Genomic DNA, 18,303 nt, shown 5'->3' with positions numbered 1-18,303 from the left:
CACATTTTAGTACAAGTGGTTTATTTCTCTTCCAGGTGAGGCCGCACATATATAAGCAAAGGTTCGCCCGCCTGGTTCCTTCAGGAAGTCCCCGAGGAATCTGTTTAGTTTCCATGCATTAAAAACAACCCTCTAGTTGCCAATAATGAAACTTTAAGAAGCAACACTTTGACGTCGCAGAGTTCCTCTCTGCATGTGACGCGGACATACCAAAGTGAGTTTATGGCATACAGTATGCATGGGTTAATGCAGGTGAGACAGGGAGTCCCGGCTGCCCTGCGGCCCCATTCCGTTGTGGAGGCTTCGCTGGGAGCTGAGAACACCCTGCTGTCCGTGTTGTGATGACAGGTGGTTCTTCCAAAACAGAAACACCAAGTCACCCCACGCCCCTGCTTCAGTGTGCGAGGCCGTGGGGCTCTGGTGTTGTGAACTCCAGGTTGGCAGGAGGCTGGAAGCACCAAAGACCCCAACTCTGGTCCCTCAACAGGCAGGATTGGGGGACATTATTCCCTCATGGCCAATAAGCTCCTGTGGCCTGGCAGGCCAGGGGCCCAGGACACTGGGTGGGGACAGGTGGCGGGGGGAGTGGGGCAGGGCAGGGCAGAGGCCTATCCTCCCATAAAGACACAGTTGTATCACTTTGCTAAAACCTTTTCTGGCAAACTTACTTGGAGACAACAAGGAGGGGACAGCTGCTGTGGGTATTCGGCGAGTGCCCTAGAACAGGGAACTCTGACTTTCCCTCTTGGCTTTTTTCTCCTCTTAAAGATCCTCCCTCCGTGGGTGAGATGAACCCAGATCCCCATCAAACAGCAGCTCGGGCAGCATGTCTCACTGATCCTTATTTAAGAATCGGGTCCTTCCCCTCTCCTCCAGATCTGTAGGACTGGCCAGTGCCAGCAAAATCTGCAAAAGTAGTGACCTAACCAGGGTGAAGAATGAGCCGCAAATCTACGGTAAAAACTGGATGTGCTAGGAGTTTCAATTCTTTGGATAATCAACATGTTTAAAACACCGGAGAAAAGAAAGACTTAAAGTCGTTTCAAAGTGTCCGTTCATACCTGAGACCGCGCCTATCTGCAGCGAACATATCTGCAGCATTGATTCTGGAACAGAGGTGAGGCAATGGAGCTTAGGGAGACAGGCAGAACGTGGCAGGCTTTCGCCTCTGTTCCCACCGGGGTCCACCAGGCTGGGATCCCCGAGACCCGGAGCCACCAGCCCCCCACTGCAGAGCTCTCCTGACGCCTCCCCTCTGTGGCCCAGGAAGAGCATGTTTGGCCCTGGGAACTCTGATTTGGGCTGTTCTGGTGTCATCAAGGGTGTGACCTTCTTAAAGAGCATCTCCTCATCAGCCCTTCTCATGTTACCTGCAGGGAACGGAGGACAAGGTGACTCCGACAGGGGTCATCTGGGCTCCTGGCCAGGCTGACAAGAGGCAGAGTCATGGTTGTGGGACCAGAGAGAACACACAGCACCTGACCTGGCCCCCTCCTCACTGCCACTCCCCTCCTGGCGAGGGCGAGGCATAGGGGTGAGCAGGGCCAGGCAGCCGGCTCAGGGATGGTACCTCTGAGGCAGCCAAGCACCTGGGGGCATTTCTGGTGTGGAGAGCAGGGCGGAAAGAGAGAGGCTGGCCCACGTGGTGAGTCTTCTGCCCCCCTGGGGCTTTGGTTGGGAATCCCAGCTGCTCCTCTGCCACAGTAGGAGGCCTCTCGGGCTCCAGATGCCTTTGGTTTCTATTAAAGAAACGCAGCTTGTATTTGTACTAATTAAAAACCAAAATGGAAAAAGGAGGCAGGAACCCCCGAAAGTCTGTTAGGCTGGAAACTGATTCCCGTAGTGCCTCAGGTGCTCATCCGCCACGGACAGGTAGGTGGCTCTCATGCTGGGAGAATACTGCCGAGAGAGAAGAGAGGGGATGGTCAGAGCTGGGTCAGCCAGGCACTATACCAGCAAAGGTGCCGGGGACTTCTCAGAGTGGAACTGGGCCGGGTGTCTTAGGGAATGAGGGAAACCCGGCCGTGCCGGGCCATCATCTGGCTCTCAGCCTCAGATAAAAAATACACACACAGACCAGCTGTCCTCCAATGTCCACTCTGCCCCAGCACCCAACCTGTCCCCTCACACTGAGGGCACCATCAGGGTCCACCAACTCATGGAGGAGCAGTCAGCAGCCAGCAGGCTGGGGGGCAGAGGCCCAGAGACTCAGAGAAGCAGGTTCAAATCCCAGTTGTGCATTTTACCCCCTGACCTTGGCTTAGGTTCTCCAGCCTTTTCTAACCTCAGTTTCCCTACCTGCAAAATGGACATAAGAGCACCCAGCTCTTACATGGAAAGGGTGAAATTATGAGGCCGGGCGCGGTGGCTCACGCCCATAATCCCAGCACTTTGGGAGGCCGAGGCAGGCGGATCACGAGGTCAGGAGATCAAGACCATCCTGGCTAACACGGTGAAACCCCGTCTCCACTAAAAATACAAAAAATTAGCTGGGCATGGTGGCGGGCGCCTGTAGTCCCAGCTACTTGCAAGGCTGAGGCAGGAGAATGGCGTGAACCTGGGAGGCGGAGTTTGCAGTGAGCCAAGATTGCGCCACTGCACTCCAGCCTGGGCTATAGAGTGAGACTCTGTCTCAAAAAAAGAAGAAAGGGTGAAATGATATGGAGCAGGGAAGAGCCTTAACACAGCTGCTCTCAAACCGGGCTGCTCGCCAGAAACACCTGGGAAGCCTAAAAACATCCCGATGCCCAGGCCACACCTGCTAGTATATAGATATGTATATTTTTGTTGATGCAAAATGCACATAACGGTGGTGACTCATACCTGTAATCCCAGCACTTTAGAAGACAGAGGCAGGAGGATCGTTTGAGCCCAGGAGTTCGAGACCAGCTTGGGCAACATGGCAAAATCCTGTCTCTATCAAAAATACAAAAAATGAACTGGACACGGTGGCATGCACCTGTAGTCCCAACCACTCAGGAGGCTGAGGCAGGAGGAGAAGGTACTTGAGCCCAGGAGGTGGAGGTTGCAGCAAGCTAAGATCACACCACTGCACTTCATCCCGGGCAATGGAGCGAGACCCTGTCTCTTAAAAAAAAAAAAAACCATGCACATAACATAAAACTAAGCATTTTAAAGAGCTATCAGTGTTTTTAGAGCTCTTTAGGCAACTCCAGTGTGCGTTCAGGTTGGAGAAGCAGTGACCCAGTACAGAGGAGGTGCTCGACAGACCTTAGTTACTCGTCCTTGGCAGTGGAGAGGGCCTTTCACTCTATACCCTGTACACAGGCTACCTGGGGATCTTGTCCACAGGACCTGAGATTCTGTACTTCTAACAAGCTTCCAGAAGCTGCCACTCTCCTGATACAGGGAAGTTTCAGGGGTTCAGGCCATTCACATCAGAGAGAATGAAATGCTTCCACTTGGGCTGGGGTCGGGAAGGAGGGAGCATGAGGCTCTTCGACCCAGTGGGTCTCAACCAGGCGTGTTTTTGCCACCCAGGGGCATTAGGCAATGTCTGGAGACATTCTGGTTGTCACAACTGGGGACTGGGATGCCACTGGCATGTAGCAAGTAGAGGCCAGGGATGCTGCTAGACATCCTACAATGCACAGGAACCATCCACCGAGAATGACCCTGCCCATCAATAGCACTGAGGTTGAAGAAGCCCGCCTCAGAGCAGTGGTTCTCCAAGCACGATTTCCAGGGCAGCAGCATCAGCTTTACCTAGGAATATGTCAGACATGCACATCTCCGGCCAGGCGCGGTGGCTCACGCCTATAATCCCAGCACTTTGGGAGGCGGAGGCAGGTGGATCACCTGAGGTCAGGAGTTCGAGACCAGCCATGCCAACATAGTGAAACCCTGTCTCTACTAAAAATACAAAAAAATCAGTGGGGGCCTGTAATCTCAGCTACTCGGGAGGTTGAGGCAGGAGAACCGCTTGATCTTGGGGGGAGGTTGCAGTGAGCTGAGATCATGCCACTGCACTCCAGCCTGGGCAACAAGAGCGAAACTCAGTCTCAAAAAAACAAAAAAAAGGCACATCTCCAGGCTCTAACTCAGATTTTCTGAATCAGAAACAGGGTGGGTCCCTCAGGTGATTCTGATGCATATGCAAGTATGAGACCCTCCTTCTTTTTTATTTTCTTTGAGACAGAAACTCACTCTGTCACCCAGGCTGGAGTGCTGTGTTGCACTCTTGGCTCACTACAACCTCTGCCTCCTGGGTTCAAGTGATTCTCCTGCCTCAGCCTCCCGAGTAGGTGGGATTACAGGCACCCATCACCACGCCCAGCTAATTTTTGTATTTTTAGTAGAGATGGGGTTTCACCATGTTGACCAGGCTGGTCTCGAGCTCCTGGCCTCAAGTGATCCACCTGCCTTGACCTCCCAAAGTGCTGAGATTACAGGCATGAGCCACTGTGCTGGCCAAGACCCTCCTTCTTAAAGCAGTATTTCCCAACTTGAATGATAATAAGTTCGCTAAACTTAGAATCTCCCAGGCTCTTTCCCCAAGATATTCTGTTTCTATAAGTGTGAAGAGAAGTCTCAGTGTCAGTATTGTTAACTGCCCTGGGTCATTTTTGTTCACTCAATTTTAATTGCCCTGGGTCATTTTTGTTCATCAAGTCCAGGAAACAGTGCCTAAAAAGATAGGAGAGATTATTCCTTGAAGGCAGAGCTGGGCGAAGGAACATTTCCAGCAAGGGACAGGCTGTATATCCTGATCACCAGGCGTGACATCACCCACCCAGTGAGATCCCCGGACTGTCCCAGAGAGGGCGCTCGGCAGAGGGAGGAGTTTATCCACTTCTCGAACTTGCTCAATCCTAAGGAGTGTTTAGAGCAGGCACCCCGGGGAGGGTGGGGTGCAGCCAGCTGTGCTGTCTTTACTGGGGCAGACCCCCACATCCTCCACGCTGTGGGGTTCCTTGGTCTGCAGCATCATTAGATGTCTCTCTAGGTCCCTTACCAGGCATGGAGGTGGAAGGGTCTTCCCAGGGCAGGCTGAGCTAGGTAGGACTGGGCAGTCAACTTGGCCAAAGCAATAAGTGTTTCTGGGCAGGTCTTAAATCTAGGGAGGAAGGGTTTTCTGTCCTTGAGCCTTGCAAATAAGGTCAGTTGCTGATTATCTCTGCTAACGGCAGGACGAGTGGCCTGGATCTTTCAAACAGAAGGTAATCCGAAAATCATTTTTATTTGGCACCACAATGCACAGAGTAATTCTTTTTTCACAGCAGATTCCCCCTAATTACGTTGTGCTTAGATTAATATTAAAGCCAATCTGCATTCCTGGGGCCATAGCAGCTGGTGGTTGGAAAAAGGAACCCGGGAGGCTTCCGATTAGTGAGAGAAGCTAGGCTGGGATTTAAAAGGTGCTGACTTCTAGGCGGGGCATGGTGGCTCATGCCTGTAACCCCAGCACTTTGGGAGGCCGAGGCAGGTGGATCACTTGAGGCCAGGAGTTTGAGACTAGCCTGGTCAGCATGGCAAAATCCCATCTCTACTAAAAATGCAAAGATTAGCCGGGCGTGGTGGCACATGCCTGCAGTCCCAGGTACTTGGGAGGCTGAGGCATGAGAATTGCTTGAACCCAGGAGGTGGAGGATGCAGTGAGCTGAGATTGCGCCACTGTACTCCAGCCTAGGTGACAGAGTGATACTCTGTCTAAAAAAAATAAGAATAAATAATAAATGGTGCTGACTTTGAATACAGGTTCAACCAGCCCACTTCCGAGGACTCCAGGAAGAAGAACAACATGAGGCCAGGGCTTGTGTTGGTAAAGCTGCGGGGACAGCAGGTGAGGTGCTCCAGGCAAAAGCACCAAGGTGGTGGCACAGGAGTGAATGGCAGGGGGATTGGTTTCAGCAGGCTTGCTAGTGGGTCGGGGCTAGGGACGCTGCTAAACATCCCACATGCAGAGGACAGGCCCCAAAACCTATGGACATTTGGGGCTGCACCAGGCTTTGTGGTGGGGGCTCCACCCACTAATGTCAATAGCATCCAGTCTCCTTCCCCAGCCTCCAAGTGTGGTAATGAAAATGCCTCCAGACATTGCCAAATGTCCTCGGGGGGAAAACTGCCCCTGAGTGAGCCCCTGCTCTACACTGTGGCTCAAATGCCAACTATTAAATAGAACTTTCTGGAATTCCCTAGAGCAGCAGCAAAGACAGCTCCTTCTTTCTGGTCCCAAAGTACCTTGTAGCACTTTCTACAGGCAGCCTTCTTGTGTGCCCCTTCTATAGACTGGGACTTCCTGAAGACAGGGACTGGGTCCCACTTGCTCTTTTCTTGGGTCTGATGGTATGATTTTCACCAAGCGCCATGACTAGGAAGCTGACTCCCTGGGTGCCTGTGCGTGCACTTCCTGGGTCCTCAGGGCCCAGGTCTATCACGCTGGTCCCAGGTACTCGGGCTCCAGTGCTTCTGCTTTCCTGTTGGATGTTCCCTTCCAAACTACCTGGGCGGGGGCAGTGAAGTGCCTCGCCCAGCCAAATGAAGGGAGACGCCTGGCTCCAGAACCCTTCTGCCCACCCCGTGGCAGACTTCTGGCCTTTGATTGCCCTTGTCCTTTCTTATAAATGCCACAGCTCTGGCCGGGTGCGGTGGCTCACGCCTGTAATCCCAGCACTTTGGGAGGCCAAGGAGGGTGAATCACCTGAGGTCGGGAGTTCGAGACCAGCCTGGTGAAACCCCGTCTCTGCTAAAAATACAAAAATTAGCCAGGTGTGGTGGTGCATGCTTGTATATCCCAGCTAGTAGGGAGGCTGAGGCAGGAGAATCGCTTGAACCCGGGAGGTGTTATAGTGAGCTGAGATCACACCACTGCACTCCACCCTGGGCAGAAGAGTGAGACTCCGTCTCATAAAAAGTAAAAGAATAAAATAAAATTAATAAATGCCACAGCTCTGTGGAGGTGGGGTGGAAGGAAATCACAAATAACAGCTCCTTGTCCTACGGCACTCACTGGATGCTTCACACGTACGCTCTGATAACAATCAATTTCCCCAATGCACACACCACTGAGAAGGAACGTGCTCGTATTCCCATACCCATTCTATAGATGGGGAAACTGAGGCACAGAGCAGCAAAGTGCTTGTCCAAAGTCACAGAGGCCACAAGCGACGAGCTGGGATGTGAACCCAGGCATTTGGCACTGGGGTCTGTGTCCCTGGACCTCGGTGGTCACTTCCCTGTTTGCAGCTCTTTGTCTCAGCCAGTGTTTCTGAGTCCTCTGGATACTTCTCTGGGATGAGACAGCACGGTCTTTGCTTCTCAACCTCCCACCCTGAGCTACTCCCCTGAGGCTGCATCTCAGGTACCCTGGCTGGAGGTGGTGGGGTGGACAAGAGGCACAGACCCCACTCGGGCACAGTCCTAGGGACACGGGGAGCTGAGACGGATTGAGGAAGGCTGTGTTCGGGTTCAGCCCTCCCAGACCCACCACCACAGCCCACCCACCTTCCAGCCCAAGAAAGACCAAAGATTAAGGTAAACAGAAATCTACAAAGAAAAACACTTCCTTAATTTTCTCTGGTGCACAAAGGGAATGAGGCCCCCTCTCTTCTTGCATTATTTCCTTTAGAAAACATATCATTGTAAATAATTTCTGTCTTTTGAGATGTCTGCAAACCTTCTTAAAGGCTGAATATGGCCCTTGCCAGTGTTACGATCCAGGCATGGGTTCTCACGGTCTGGGAGCCATCTCTTGGAAGTACCAACATCAGGAAGACAGCACCTCATCTCCTTCTCAGTGACAGTTCACTTAGGGACCTGGCTCCAAGTTGTAACTATCTGATTGTTACGGAAATAGGAGTTTTATTTTTCCTCTGGATAAAGGCAATTAGCTGGCCAGTTGCGGTGGCTCATGCCTATAATCCCAGCACTTTGGGACGTCGAGGCAGGCGGATCACCTGAGGTCAGAAGTTCGAGACCAGCCTGGCCAACATGGTGAAACCCCATCTCTACTAAAAATACAAAAATTAGCCAGGTGTTGTGGCACGCACCTGTAATCCCACCTACTTGGGAGGCTGAGGCCGGATAATTGCTTGAAACCTGGGTTGCAGCAAGCCGATATTGTGCTACTGACTGCACTCCAGCCTCGGCAACAGAGTGAGACTCCATCTCAAAATAAATAAATAAAACAAATAAATAAAGGCAATTACTTAACCAGGACGGCCACCCCAATCAGCAAGTGGATTAAGGTGGACTACTGTGACAAACAGTGCCGTCAAGTCCTCTTGCTGGATGACAGGTATGCAGTGGGCTGTGTCTTATTCCTGCCTGGTTAGAGGAAGGAGTGAGATTTCTCGCGTCTTTGCAATCTCCTTAGCGGACTGCCTGGGATACCCGCGACGGTCTGGTTTAGAGTGTATTCAATTACAGAACTGTTTCATTCTTTTCTGCCTTTGTGGACAGGATTCACTGGGTTGGCAGGAGGTTTTGTCTTTACGTATTACCCCAACAAGGAAGGGCCAGAGCTCTAATTACCGTAGGCGGAGGGGAGGCTCTCCCGATGAGCGGCACGTTCTCGTAGCGTGGGTTCCTACCAAAGAGCATGGCTTGGTTCCTGCGGGGATGAGAGGAGAGCTCAGGAGGGGATGGTATGGGAGTGGAGGTATGTGCAGATTTCTACAGGAGGGTCCCATGGGTGAGCACATGGGAGGCAGGGGATGGACCCGAACCACAGCTAGAGTGGAGGAGGTGCGGTGGGCAGATATGGAGAAGAGCACCTTGGGAAGCCTGGGGACAAGTGGCTGATGGGCAACGAAGGCTGAGAGCAGCATGGCCTGGAGAAATGCAGCTTCTCGGGCCTGGGACCTGTCCCATCAGCTTGTGGCAGAGGCTGCTGACATCAGTGGGTTCTTCCCCCAGCACATGTGGGTGTGAGGGGTGACCAGATGCTCCCGGGGGGCCTTCTCTCCAGGCACCCCGTGGCTGTAGTGGGGACCACGGGTGGCCTTGGATGCCTTCCTTCCCCCACCTGGTGCTGTAGACCCCACCCAACATGCTGTCCAGGCAGTGCTACCCAGCCTGGGTGTGTGAGCAGGCCGTACATGTACTCGGAGACAGGCGCGTTGGAGATGGTCTGAGCAGGGGGCTGCAGGCTGGTCTGACTGCCCAGACCACTGCTGTAGCTGCAGAAGCTGTGAAGCTGCCCCCTCGGGGGATTGTGGGCCGCCATGCGCCAGGCTTGGGGGTTAAAGGGGTCATCATCATCAATGTCGTCGTAGTCTCTATTTCTAGAACAACGGGTAGAAGATGGCCGGCTGTGAAGGGTGAAGGAGGCACCGAGGCAGCCAGGTCCTGTCCTGCTTCCCTGCCTTTCCTGCCAGGACTCTCTGGCCATGTCTCTGGCCTTGAGACTCCTTTAAAACACGGTCCCTGGCCTGCCTCCTGCAGATCACTCTGGCCCATTCCCAGCTTCACGACCAGCTCTTCCAGGCTCCCCACCATGCTGACCGTGCGCATGTGGGTCCTCCCTACCCTGCGTCCTCTTGCCTAACCTGCTCATGAGGTGCCTATACACCTTCTGTCCCTTCCCATCTCCTCAAGAGGGCTGCAGGCTCCCTGAAAACAGTGACCCCATGTATCCTTCTTGGTATTCCCGGGGCACCCCTCCCAGCACCGGGAACTCTCCTCATTCCAGATCGCAAAGTCCTGGTGAAAAGAGAGGAGAAGGGAGGCCAGGCTGTGGCCTGAGGGCTGTCACCACCCTGGGCCCCAGCTCCTGCTCTGGGCCCCACCGAACTCCTTTGGAGGGTCTGTCTGGACTCTTGGGGAAGCTTCTGTAGAAGCCAGCCAGCCTGTTGGGCTGAATGTCCAGGGCCTCTGCTGCCCTCCTCAGTCCTGGGTTATCAGCTAAATCGTAGAGCAGAGGCCCCTGTCTGCTGCTCTCCCAGGAGACCCCCAGGCCGTGGGAGGCTCCCCTCCTTACTAGGCAGCCCACCTGGTGGTGAAGTGCTTCCAGGCCCTTGGCCCCACACAGATCATGGTGGAGAAGGCAAGGGCGGCCAGGAAGGAGAAGAGGCCAAGGTACAGCAAGCCCTGGAGGCCGTCGTAGCAGGTGCCAGCAAGGGCGTCCAGATAGTCCTGGAGGAAGAGGAGGGACATGCAGCTAGTGAAGGAGCGGGGGCAAAGCCTGGGGGCCAGGCTTTCCTCTGGAAGCCCCTCTCCCCCGAGACTGAACCCGGGGTCTCCTGGCTGCTCCCCATCCTGAGCACCTTGTAGCACCATTAAGGATCCACACTCTGGAGCCTAACACAATGGGGCTTCTTGGGTTCACTCTGCAAACATTTGCTGAGCACCTACTGTGCGCTAGGCACTAAGAAGCTGGCTCTGAACAGGGCAGATGAGGTTGCAGGGTGGGGAACCAGAGACGGGGGCACTGAAGCTGAGGCCAGGATGGCAAGAAGCAGCACACTTTGAGAAGAGGGGGCAAAGGGGACAGGCTTGGCCTGTTCAGGAAAGAGAGAGAACACAGGCCAGCAGGAGATGGGGTTGGAGGGGCCAGGTCACACAGGAGAGGAGTACGGACTCTTATAAGGGGTCAGAAAGACATCGGAGCGTGTGGGAATGGAAGGGATGTGATCCAATCTAGTTTGCAAAAGGACTGCTCTGGCAGAATGTATGAAAGCTCATGGGTGGTGAGGGGGCAAGAGAAAGTGGGAGGAGGCCACTGTCTGCTGGAGGAGCAGGACCGGGTCATGGTGGAAGCCGTGGAGAGAAAGAGAAATGGATGGACTCAGGGTACAGCTGAGAGGAGAGCTGCCAAGACTTGCTGGGGATTAGTGTAGAACGGGAAGGAGAGAGGAGACAGGGGTGACTGCCATGTTCTTAGCTCTGACGTCAGACGACCAGGATCAAAACCCAAGCCCCTGATGTGTCAAGTCAGGACTCTTTAGTAGGCCACTTTACACACACACACCACACGCACCCCCCACATACACACACATGCACACATGCACACACACACGCACACATGCACACACACACCACACACCACACGCACCCCCCACATGCACACACATATGCACACATGCACACACACCACACACATGTGCGCACAACACACATGCACACACACCACACGCACCCCCACACACATGCACACACACACATGCACACACACACCACACACGTGCGCACACACGTGTGAACACACATGCACACACACACCACATGCACACACCACACACATGCACACATCACACCCCCCACATTCATACAGGCACATGCACACACACATGCACCACACACACGTGCATACCACACATGTGCACACACACGCACATACCACACACACATTTGTGCACACACACAACCACACAGACACACACCACACACATGCACACAGACATACACATCACACAAGTGCACACACATGCACGTGCACACAGATATAGCTATATCTATGCGTCTATCCATGCACACACGCGTGCGCGCACACACACACGCACGTACACACACGCACACACATAGGTATATCTATGCGTCTATCCATACACACACACGCACACACACGCACGTGCGCACACACATAGCTATATCTATGCATCTATCCATACACACACGTACACACAGACACACACGCACGTGCGCACACACATATCTATGCGTCTATCCATACACACTTGTGCGCAAAAACACACACACGTGCACACACACATGGCTATATCTATGCGTCTATCCATACACACACACACGCATGCCAATTTCCTAGGAAATAACATGTGTCTCACAATATAACTGTGAGAACTGGATGACATACTGGATATAAAATGCACGGAACAGGGCCAAGCATGGAGCTGACAGCTATGATGATGACAAAGACCGTCTGCACTAAATCCACCTGGGATGTGAAAGCTGTCACCATACACTGGCTCACTGCTTGGGGGTGGGAGGCTCTCATGTGCTCGCCATGTGTTCCCTGCATCATTGTGTCTGTCTGATAGTCCAAGTTCCTGGAAGACTCTGGCAGTGGGATTGGGACATCCATTTGCAACCCAGGGAGATGGATGTGTTGACCACATGGCCAGGAGTCTGGACAACGGGGAATAGCCTCCCTTGTATTGGTCAGGGTCCCCCAGTGACCCAGAGCCAACCGGATACAACCCTCCCATCCCTGACCCCTGGTCCCTTGTACTGAGTCTCCCTGTCTCAGCCCTTGGAGAAAGGCCAGGCACCCCCTCCCTTCCCACTGTCTGGCTTCAGCTCCATTCCTGGGCCTGAAGGGGGCCCAGGCCACCACTCTCCTCAGCCTCTACCGGCTTTTCTCTGGAAGGTGTGGCCTGCTGGGTGCCCTCACACTCTCCACGTGCCCCCAGGGCCCCCATGCACCTTGTGGAGCCCTCGGCAGTCCACCATGGCGGTGAGTTGGTGAAGGCTGGACTCCGAGGAGTTCAGCAGGAGCTGGATTGCAAGCAGGTCTTCCTGAAGCAGGAAGAGAGACAGAGACACCGAGGGGCTGTAGAGGAGAGCTGGCGGAGAAAACCACCACGGCAGCTGTGCTCAGGGGCCTCTAGAGCCAAGGGTGGGAGCCGAGTCACGGGGGTGGGAGCGCAGAGAGCCAGCAGCAAGCTGTGCACAGCCTGGCCCTGGGGCTGGGGTAGGGGAAAGGGCTGTCAGGGTTCATCTGGGGCTCCCCTCTTCCTGCACAGCTGCCTTACCTCTGCGGTGGAGAAGAGGGGCACGGCAAACTGCAGCAGCCCCGCGACCTGGATCTGCATGGTGGTGAGCGCGCGCTGGAAGGTGGTCAGGGTCTGGGCCAGGAGAGACACAGCCCCACCATGAGGCTCCATCTCCCAGGAGCCCCACAGCGGCCGAGGGGCCTATGCTCCTGCCCCTCCCACCTGGCTGCAGCTGCACAGGCCTTCCACTTGCAGGAAGTCTCCCCCTGCTCCTCTGGCTTCTTGAAAGCTACACAGTCTTCTCCCTGCTTGCAGCTCAGATGTGGTCTTTGGACCAGCAGCCCTGGCCTCACCTGGGGACTTGTGAGACGTGCAGCATCTCGGCCCCACCCCAGGGCGGCTGCACAGCATCTACATGGAACCAGCTCCCCACTGAGCTGCACACACGTTAACCACCGATCTAGAACCCGTGACCAAAAGCAAGCTTCCCCCACCGCCCCCACAGAAGCAGCTAAGGAGAAGACCACGGTGAGGCAAGGAAGGCCCTGCCACCTCCGCCATCCTGGTCAGTGGTGGGGCTTAGGGTCAAGGGGGAGTGGCTGTGGGCAGGGTGCGGGCAGGCCTCGGGGGGCCGTACCTGCTGGAAGGGGCTGCTTCCACTCTGGCTGCAATACAGGTAGTAGCGAGTCACCTCTGCAGGGCAACAGCGTGGCGTTAGGCAGCTCACAAATGACCAGATGAGATCTCTATCATCCTTGGTGGCCAAGCCAGACCTCCCTCCCCGTCCCTGAGCTCCCAAGGGAGGCAGTTTCTAGGAAATGGCCTAGAGCAAGAGCTGGACCTCAAGTTCAGGGTTGAGGAGGGGTTGGATGGCTGCAGGGCTGAAAGAGGTACGTAGGGGCACACAGTCTGGCCACCCATGCATCTACAGCAGCGGCCTGAGAGCGTGTTACCTGTGCTGATCTGGCCCTCCGTGATGTTCAGGATGAAGGTGTCAGGAGCCACACAGAAGTCACTGGTGGCCTGAGTGAGGGAGAGAGGGACAGGGTGGAGGAAAGTCAGATACCAGGACGTCGGGGTCCTGGGAGGAGCCAGGAGCCCATCACCCCAGCCCCTTCAGCTCCCTCCCAGGTGGCAAAGGACAGAGTCTGGAGCCAGCCTCCTGGGTTCAAACCTGGCTCTGCCCCTTCCTAGCACTGTCACCTTGGACAAGTTACTTATTCTTCCTGTGCCCCGGTTGCCTCATCTATGACATGGAGATGATAATGCTATTCACCCACTGCATGTAAAGTGCTCGGAAAAGTGACTGGGGTGGAGAGCATGCTGTTACTCTTATTCCCAAATGCCTCTTCTGGGACAGACCCTTGGGGGCCACCATCCTGGGCCCCAGGGCAGCTGCAGGCTGTGTGTGTGGGAGTTCATTACACCATGGCCTCATCTGCTCATGTCTGTTTTACATTTTGTCTTGCTGTGGTCAAGTCCTACAGGGACGGGTGGACAATCTATGAAGGCTTCCCCGAACTTTTTCTAAAGAAGGAGGTTGGTGCTGAAGCATCTGTGAGCCTGGGGGGCAGGTCCTCACCTGCCAAGACACGGGGTGGGAAGGGCATGGAGCTGAGAGGCGGCTGCCACTTACGAGCTGGAGGGCCTGGCCCCACAGCATGGCCTGGCTAGGTGATTGCTAAGGCCCATGCAGCAGGGTGGGAGCAGACACAGGCCCCAGGAGAGGCGTCAGCAAGTACATGGCCTCTAAGCCAGGTGTACCCCAGATCTGGCCTGGGGTGCTCTGGGGACTGGAAAAACGGGGGACCTCTGCCTTCTAGAGTAGCCAGGGAGAGCTCAAGTCCTCTGGCCTGTTCTTAGGGGCATCCCCCTCCTCTGGCGCATGCTCCTTGGGCAGGGGACCCCTCTGAGTGCCCTGCTCTGCCGGTGGCCCTGTCCTCCTTCAGGAACCACTGCCTCAGGGGTCACAATAGAGCATCACTCACTAACTTGTTAAGTTGATAGACATTTATGGAGTACTTCCTCGGTGCCGTGCAGGGTTCTAGCAACTACAGGTTAGTGCATCACAGCACTTATGGTCGAGGAAATGTGTGTATAGCGAGGGTGGGGAATAACATGCCCCTCTAGATACAGAGCTTCCTGAGAGCCCCATGTGCACACGCACACACACATGCATGCACGCATGCACTTAAGACCCTGGGAGAAATGCTTTATACACAAACCACTAGCATTCATAATACATCAACCTGGCCTATTATTACCTATCAGAGCTGTGGCGCCAGCAGGCCTGGTGGTGTGCCCCCGCCCCCTGGATGGAGTGGCAGAGAGTGCAGCCAGGCCCAAGTGGAGGATGGGGAAGCCTTGGGAAAATAAAGAGCGAGGCCACTATCTCAGTTTGGGTCACCCCTGAGAAGTTTGGGAACCAAGAAAGGAGAGGGACAGAGGCCCCAGTCCAAGGCTCCACAGTGACGTGGTCCTCCTGCCTCCCTCCTCCCCCTCCCAGGCCAGGCCTGCTCTTCACACCCCCTGGCCACCCTGGAGCCTCCATCTCCTGGGATAGGTGCATAGGATGGTTTGGGGTGTGGGACTCAGTGAGGAGTCAACTCCCCTATTAATGAAGACAAACACCTGTGTGCATGTGCATGTACGTGTGTGATGCATATGCACTTGTGTGTATACGTGTTGATATGGTTTGGCTGTGTCCCCACCCAAATCTCATCTTGAATCCCCATGTGTTATGGGAGGGACTAGGTGGGAGGTAACTGAGTCATGGGGGCAAGTCTTTCTCACACTGTTCTCGTGATAATGAGTAAGTCTCACAAGACCTGATTTTTTTTTTTTGAGACACAGTCGTGCTCTGTTGCCCAGGCTGGAGTGCAGTGGCGTGATCTCAGCTTGCTGCAACCTCCGCCTCCTGGGTTCAAGCAATCCTCCTGCCTCAGTCTCCCGAATAGCTGAGATTACAGGCATGCACCACTATGCCTGGCTAATTTTGTATTTTTACTAGAGATAGGGTTCTGGCATGTTGGTCAGGCTGGTTGTGAACTCCCGACCTCAGGTGATCCACCCGCCTTGGCCTCCCAAAGTGCTGGGATTACAGGTGTGAGCCACTGCACCCGGCAGATCTGATGGTTTTAAAAATGGGAGTTTCCCTGCATAAGGCCTCTTTGCCTGCTGCCATCCATGTAGGACGTGACTTGCTCCTCCTTGCCTTCCACTATGATTATGAGGCTTCCCCAGCCATGTGGAACTGTGAGTCCAATTAAACCTCTTTCTTTTGTAAATTGCCTGGTCTTGGGTATGTCTTTATCAGCAGCGTGAAAATGGACTAATACACGTGTGCATTACTCATGCCATGGTGATGGGGATGGCAGGAGAGGGGACAGGAAGGAGGGCACTGAGCACAATTGGGGCAGGTGGGAGAGGCTGCCCATTAACCAGCCCAGGCGATGGCTAAGCCTGCAGGCAGCTCCTAAGAATGGAGGTGTGGGTCTGAACGGAAGCCCCGTGACCCTAGCATGATGATGATGAATGCACAGGAAGCCAGTGGTGGCCACTGTTTATTGGACATGTTCTGTGTGCCTCCCAGGATTAACCCACTCATCTTTCCCTAGCAACAGCCCTTTGAGGTAAGTCCTGTTATTCTCCGTGTTCACCTGGGAGGAAACTGAGGCACAGAGCACTTCAGGAACCTTCCTGGGTTTCCACTGCTGGGAAGGGTTGAAGGGGGGGATGTGAGCCCAGACAGAGTGGCTGCAGAGGCCACACTCCCACTCTCTGACTCAGGGGCAGGCCTGGCTGCCCCTTGGCTGGAGGAATTCCCCGGAGCGCTCTGTCCCCGGGCTCGGTGGCCAAAGCACTTGTGACAGCCCTTGCCTCCCTCCCTCACGGCTGAACCCACTTCCTCCCCCTTCCTTCTTCCAGGGCTTCCCAGCCTGTCTGCCTGCTCTAGTCCCTCACCCTAGACACCTCCTGACTCGCAGTGCTGACCACAAGGGGTAGCCCCAGGGCCTGGAGGCTCAGAGTTTGGCTGCTCAAGTCCTGCCGGCCCTCCTCTCCCGCCTCACCCGGAGCAGATCTCCAGGGCAGCCCTCTGTCCTCATGGAGTCCTTTTTAGGGACAGAGAGGGGTGGGGTGGGGGGCGGAGAGGGGAGGGTTTGTCAGTCCTCTGGCCCCATGGCTGTCAAAACAGGCCTCAGAGAGCAGGGTGGCATTGGGAGGCCACACAAAAGCTCTCCACAATAACCCCGGGACAGCCGGCCACCCTCCCCGCCCTCCTGGCTCCTCCTCACCCGGCTTCCTATTAAAATGCAGCAGCATCTCCAGCCCGTCAAAAGCCCATTCAGCTCCACCGCCTGCTCCCCCTCTCACACACAAGGGCCTGACTAGAGGAATTAGGGAAATGGCCTTTCTCCCCAGCTCCCTGCATTCCAGGGCGCCCCGCTGGGAGATTAAATGGCCTCTGGTTTTTGTGAACACTGAAGCCTGGTGAGAGGGAGGAGCCCCCCTGGGAGGGGTGTGGCCACCACAGGGCAGCTCACAGCGGCAAGCTGGAAGCCACTGCTGCCTCCAGACGGCAGAGGCTGCCCAGAAAGCGGGATGGGGCCCTGGAGGAGCTCGCCGTGCGCTCCCTGTGGCTTCCCTGTGCGTGCCCCTGGCCCCAGAGGAGAGGCTGCAGGCCAGGCAGCAGTGTCCCAGCTCCCGCATGCTTTTCAAACGTGACTTGGGCCTTTTCTCTGCCAGTCATTGGTCCGTGGTCACTGCACTGAGGTAGCGGGGAGCAAAGACAGGACATGCCCTCTCTTCTCCCTTCTGCATAAGCCTCTGCCTGAGGTGCTAAGTCAGTGCCAGAGTCCCTGAGGGCACTGTGTCCACACCCAGAGCTAGTGGCCAACCCTCAAGTCACTGGACAAGGTGTGAGTGTATTTAGGGAGCTTCTGGTACAAGCCACTCCCATCTTATCCCTATCAAGCCCCAGGTCACTAGGGCAGAACAGATGCATGTCCCAGGGTTAGTCTGCGGCCTTTGAATCAGGGAGGGGTTCCTTAATGCCCCTGGTAAACTGTGTTCTCTTCTATCACATGCACGTGCATGAACACACACACGCACAAACATACACAAACATACACATACAAACACACACGCAAACACACAAATACACACATGCAAACACAAACACACACGCGCGCACACACACACACACACACACACACACACACACTGCACCTCCACTGTATCACAGTTATCTGCCTACAAGTCTTGCTTCCAAAGGCTGGAACTTTGTCAACAGCAACCATCACATCCTCTTGGCTTCCGCATCCCCAGGCATCTTGTACCATCGAGTGCCACCCAGCAAACAATCAGCTGAGTGAATGAACAGCCTCATGCACACAGCTTAGCGCCAGTGTTAGGTCCATTAAAGATCATGTGGACCTGCATAGGAAACCCCCACCTTTTTCTTTTTTAAACCATTTTGAGGCATCACATCCAGAAACATACAGCACGTGTGCTTCAGACCGCGGGAGTCCTGGGACATTGGGACGGAAGGCAAGTCAGACACCACATTCTACAGTCCCAGGGCCTGGGGAGCTGGCAAAGTAGCGGCTTCTGATATGGGAGGGACTCCCTGGTCTGAGGCTCGGATGCCTACTCATTCTCAGGAGACCCG

At 54.8% G+C, this 18,303-nt stretch overlaps 1 protein-coding gene across 2 annotated transcripts in view; it reads right to left on the bottom strand.

The window, feature by feature from the left end:
• Window positions 1-18,303, bottom strand: part of LOC105469113 (tweety family member 2) — a 49,384-nt gene continuing 31,081 nt past the window's right edge. For both annotated transcript variants that reach the window (XM_011719707.3, XM_011719708.3), the window contains exons 7-14: window positions 13,586-13,655; window positions 13,270-13,325; window positions 12,672-12,764; window positions 12,343-12,435; window positions 9,953-10,095; window positions 9,060-9,245; window positions 8,494-8,572; window positions 1-1,899 (exon numbers count right to left, since the gene is read on the bottom strand). In XM_011719707.3, the coding sequence (XP_011718009.2) occupies window positions 1,819-1,899; window positions 8,494-8,572; window positions 9,060-9,245; window positions 9,953-10,095; window positions 12,343-12,435; window positions 12,672-12,764; window positions 13,270-13,325; window positions 13,586-13,655 (801 nt within the window). In that variant the 3' untranslated portion in view covers window positions 1-1,818. The remainder of the gene's footprint in view (window positions 1,900-8,493; window positions 8,573-9,059; window positions 9,246-9,952; window positions 10,096-12,342; window positions 12,436-12,671; window positions 12,765-13,269; window positions 13,326-13,585; window positions 13,656-18,303) is intronic.

This window comes from Macaca nemestrina, chromosome 17 (assembly GCF_043159975.1).
Source record: "Macaca nemestrina isolate mMacNem1 chromosome 17, mMacNem.hap1, whole genome shotgun sequence".
Classification (NCBI taxonomy): Eukaryota; Metazoa; Chordata; class Mammalia; order Primates; family Cercopithecidae; genus Macaca; species Macaca nemestrina.
This window is presented reverse-complemented; position numbering and strand designations above follow the sequence as displayed.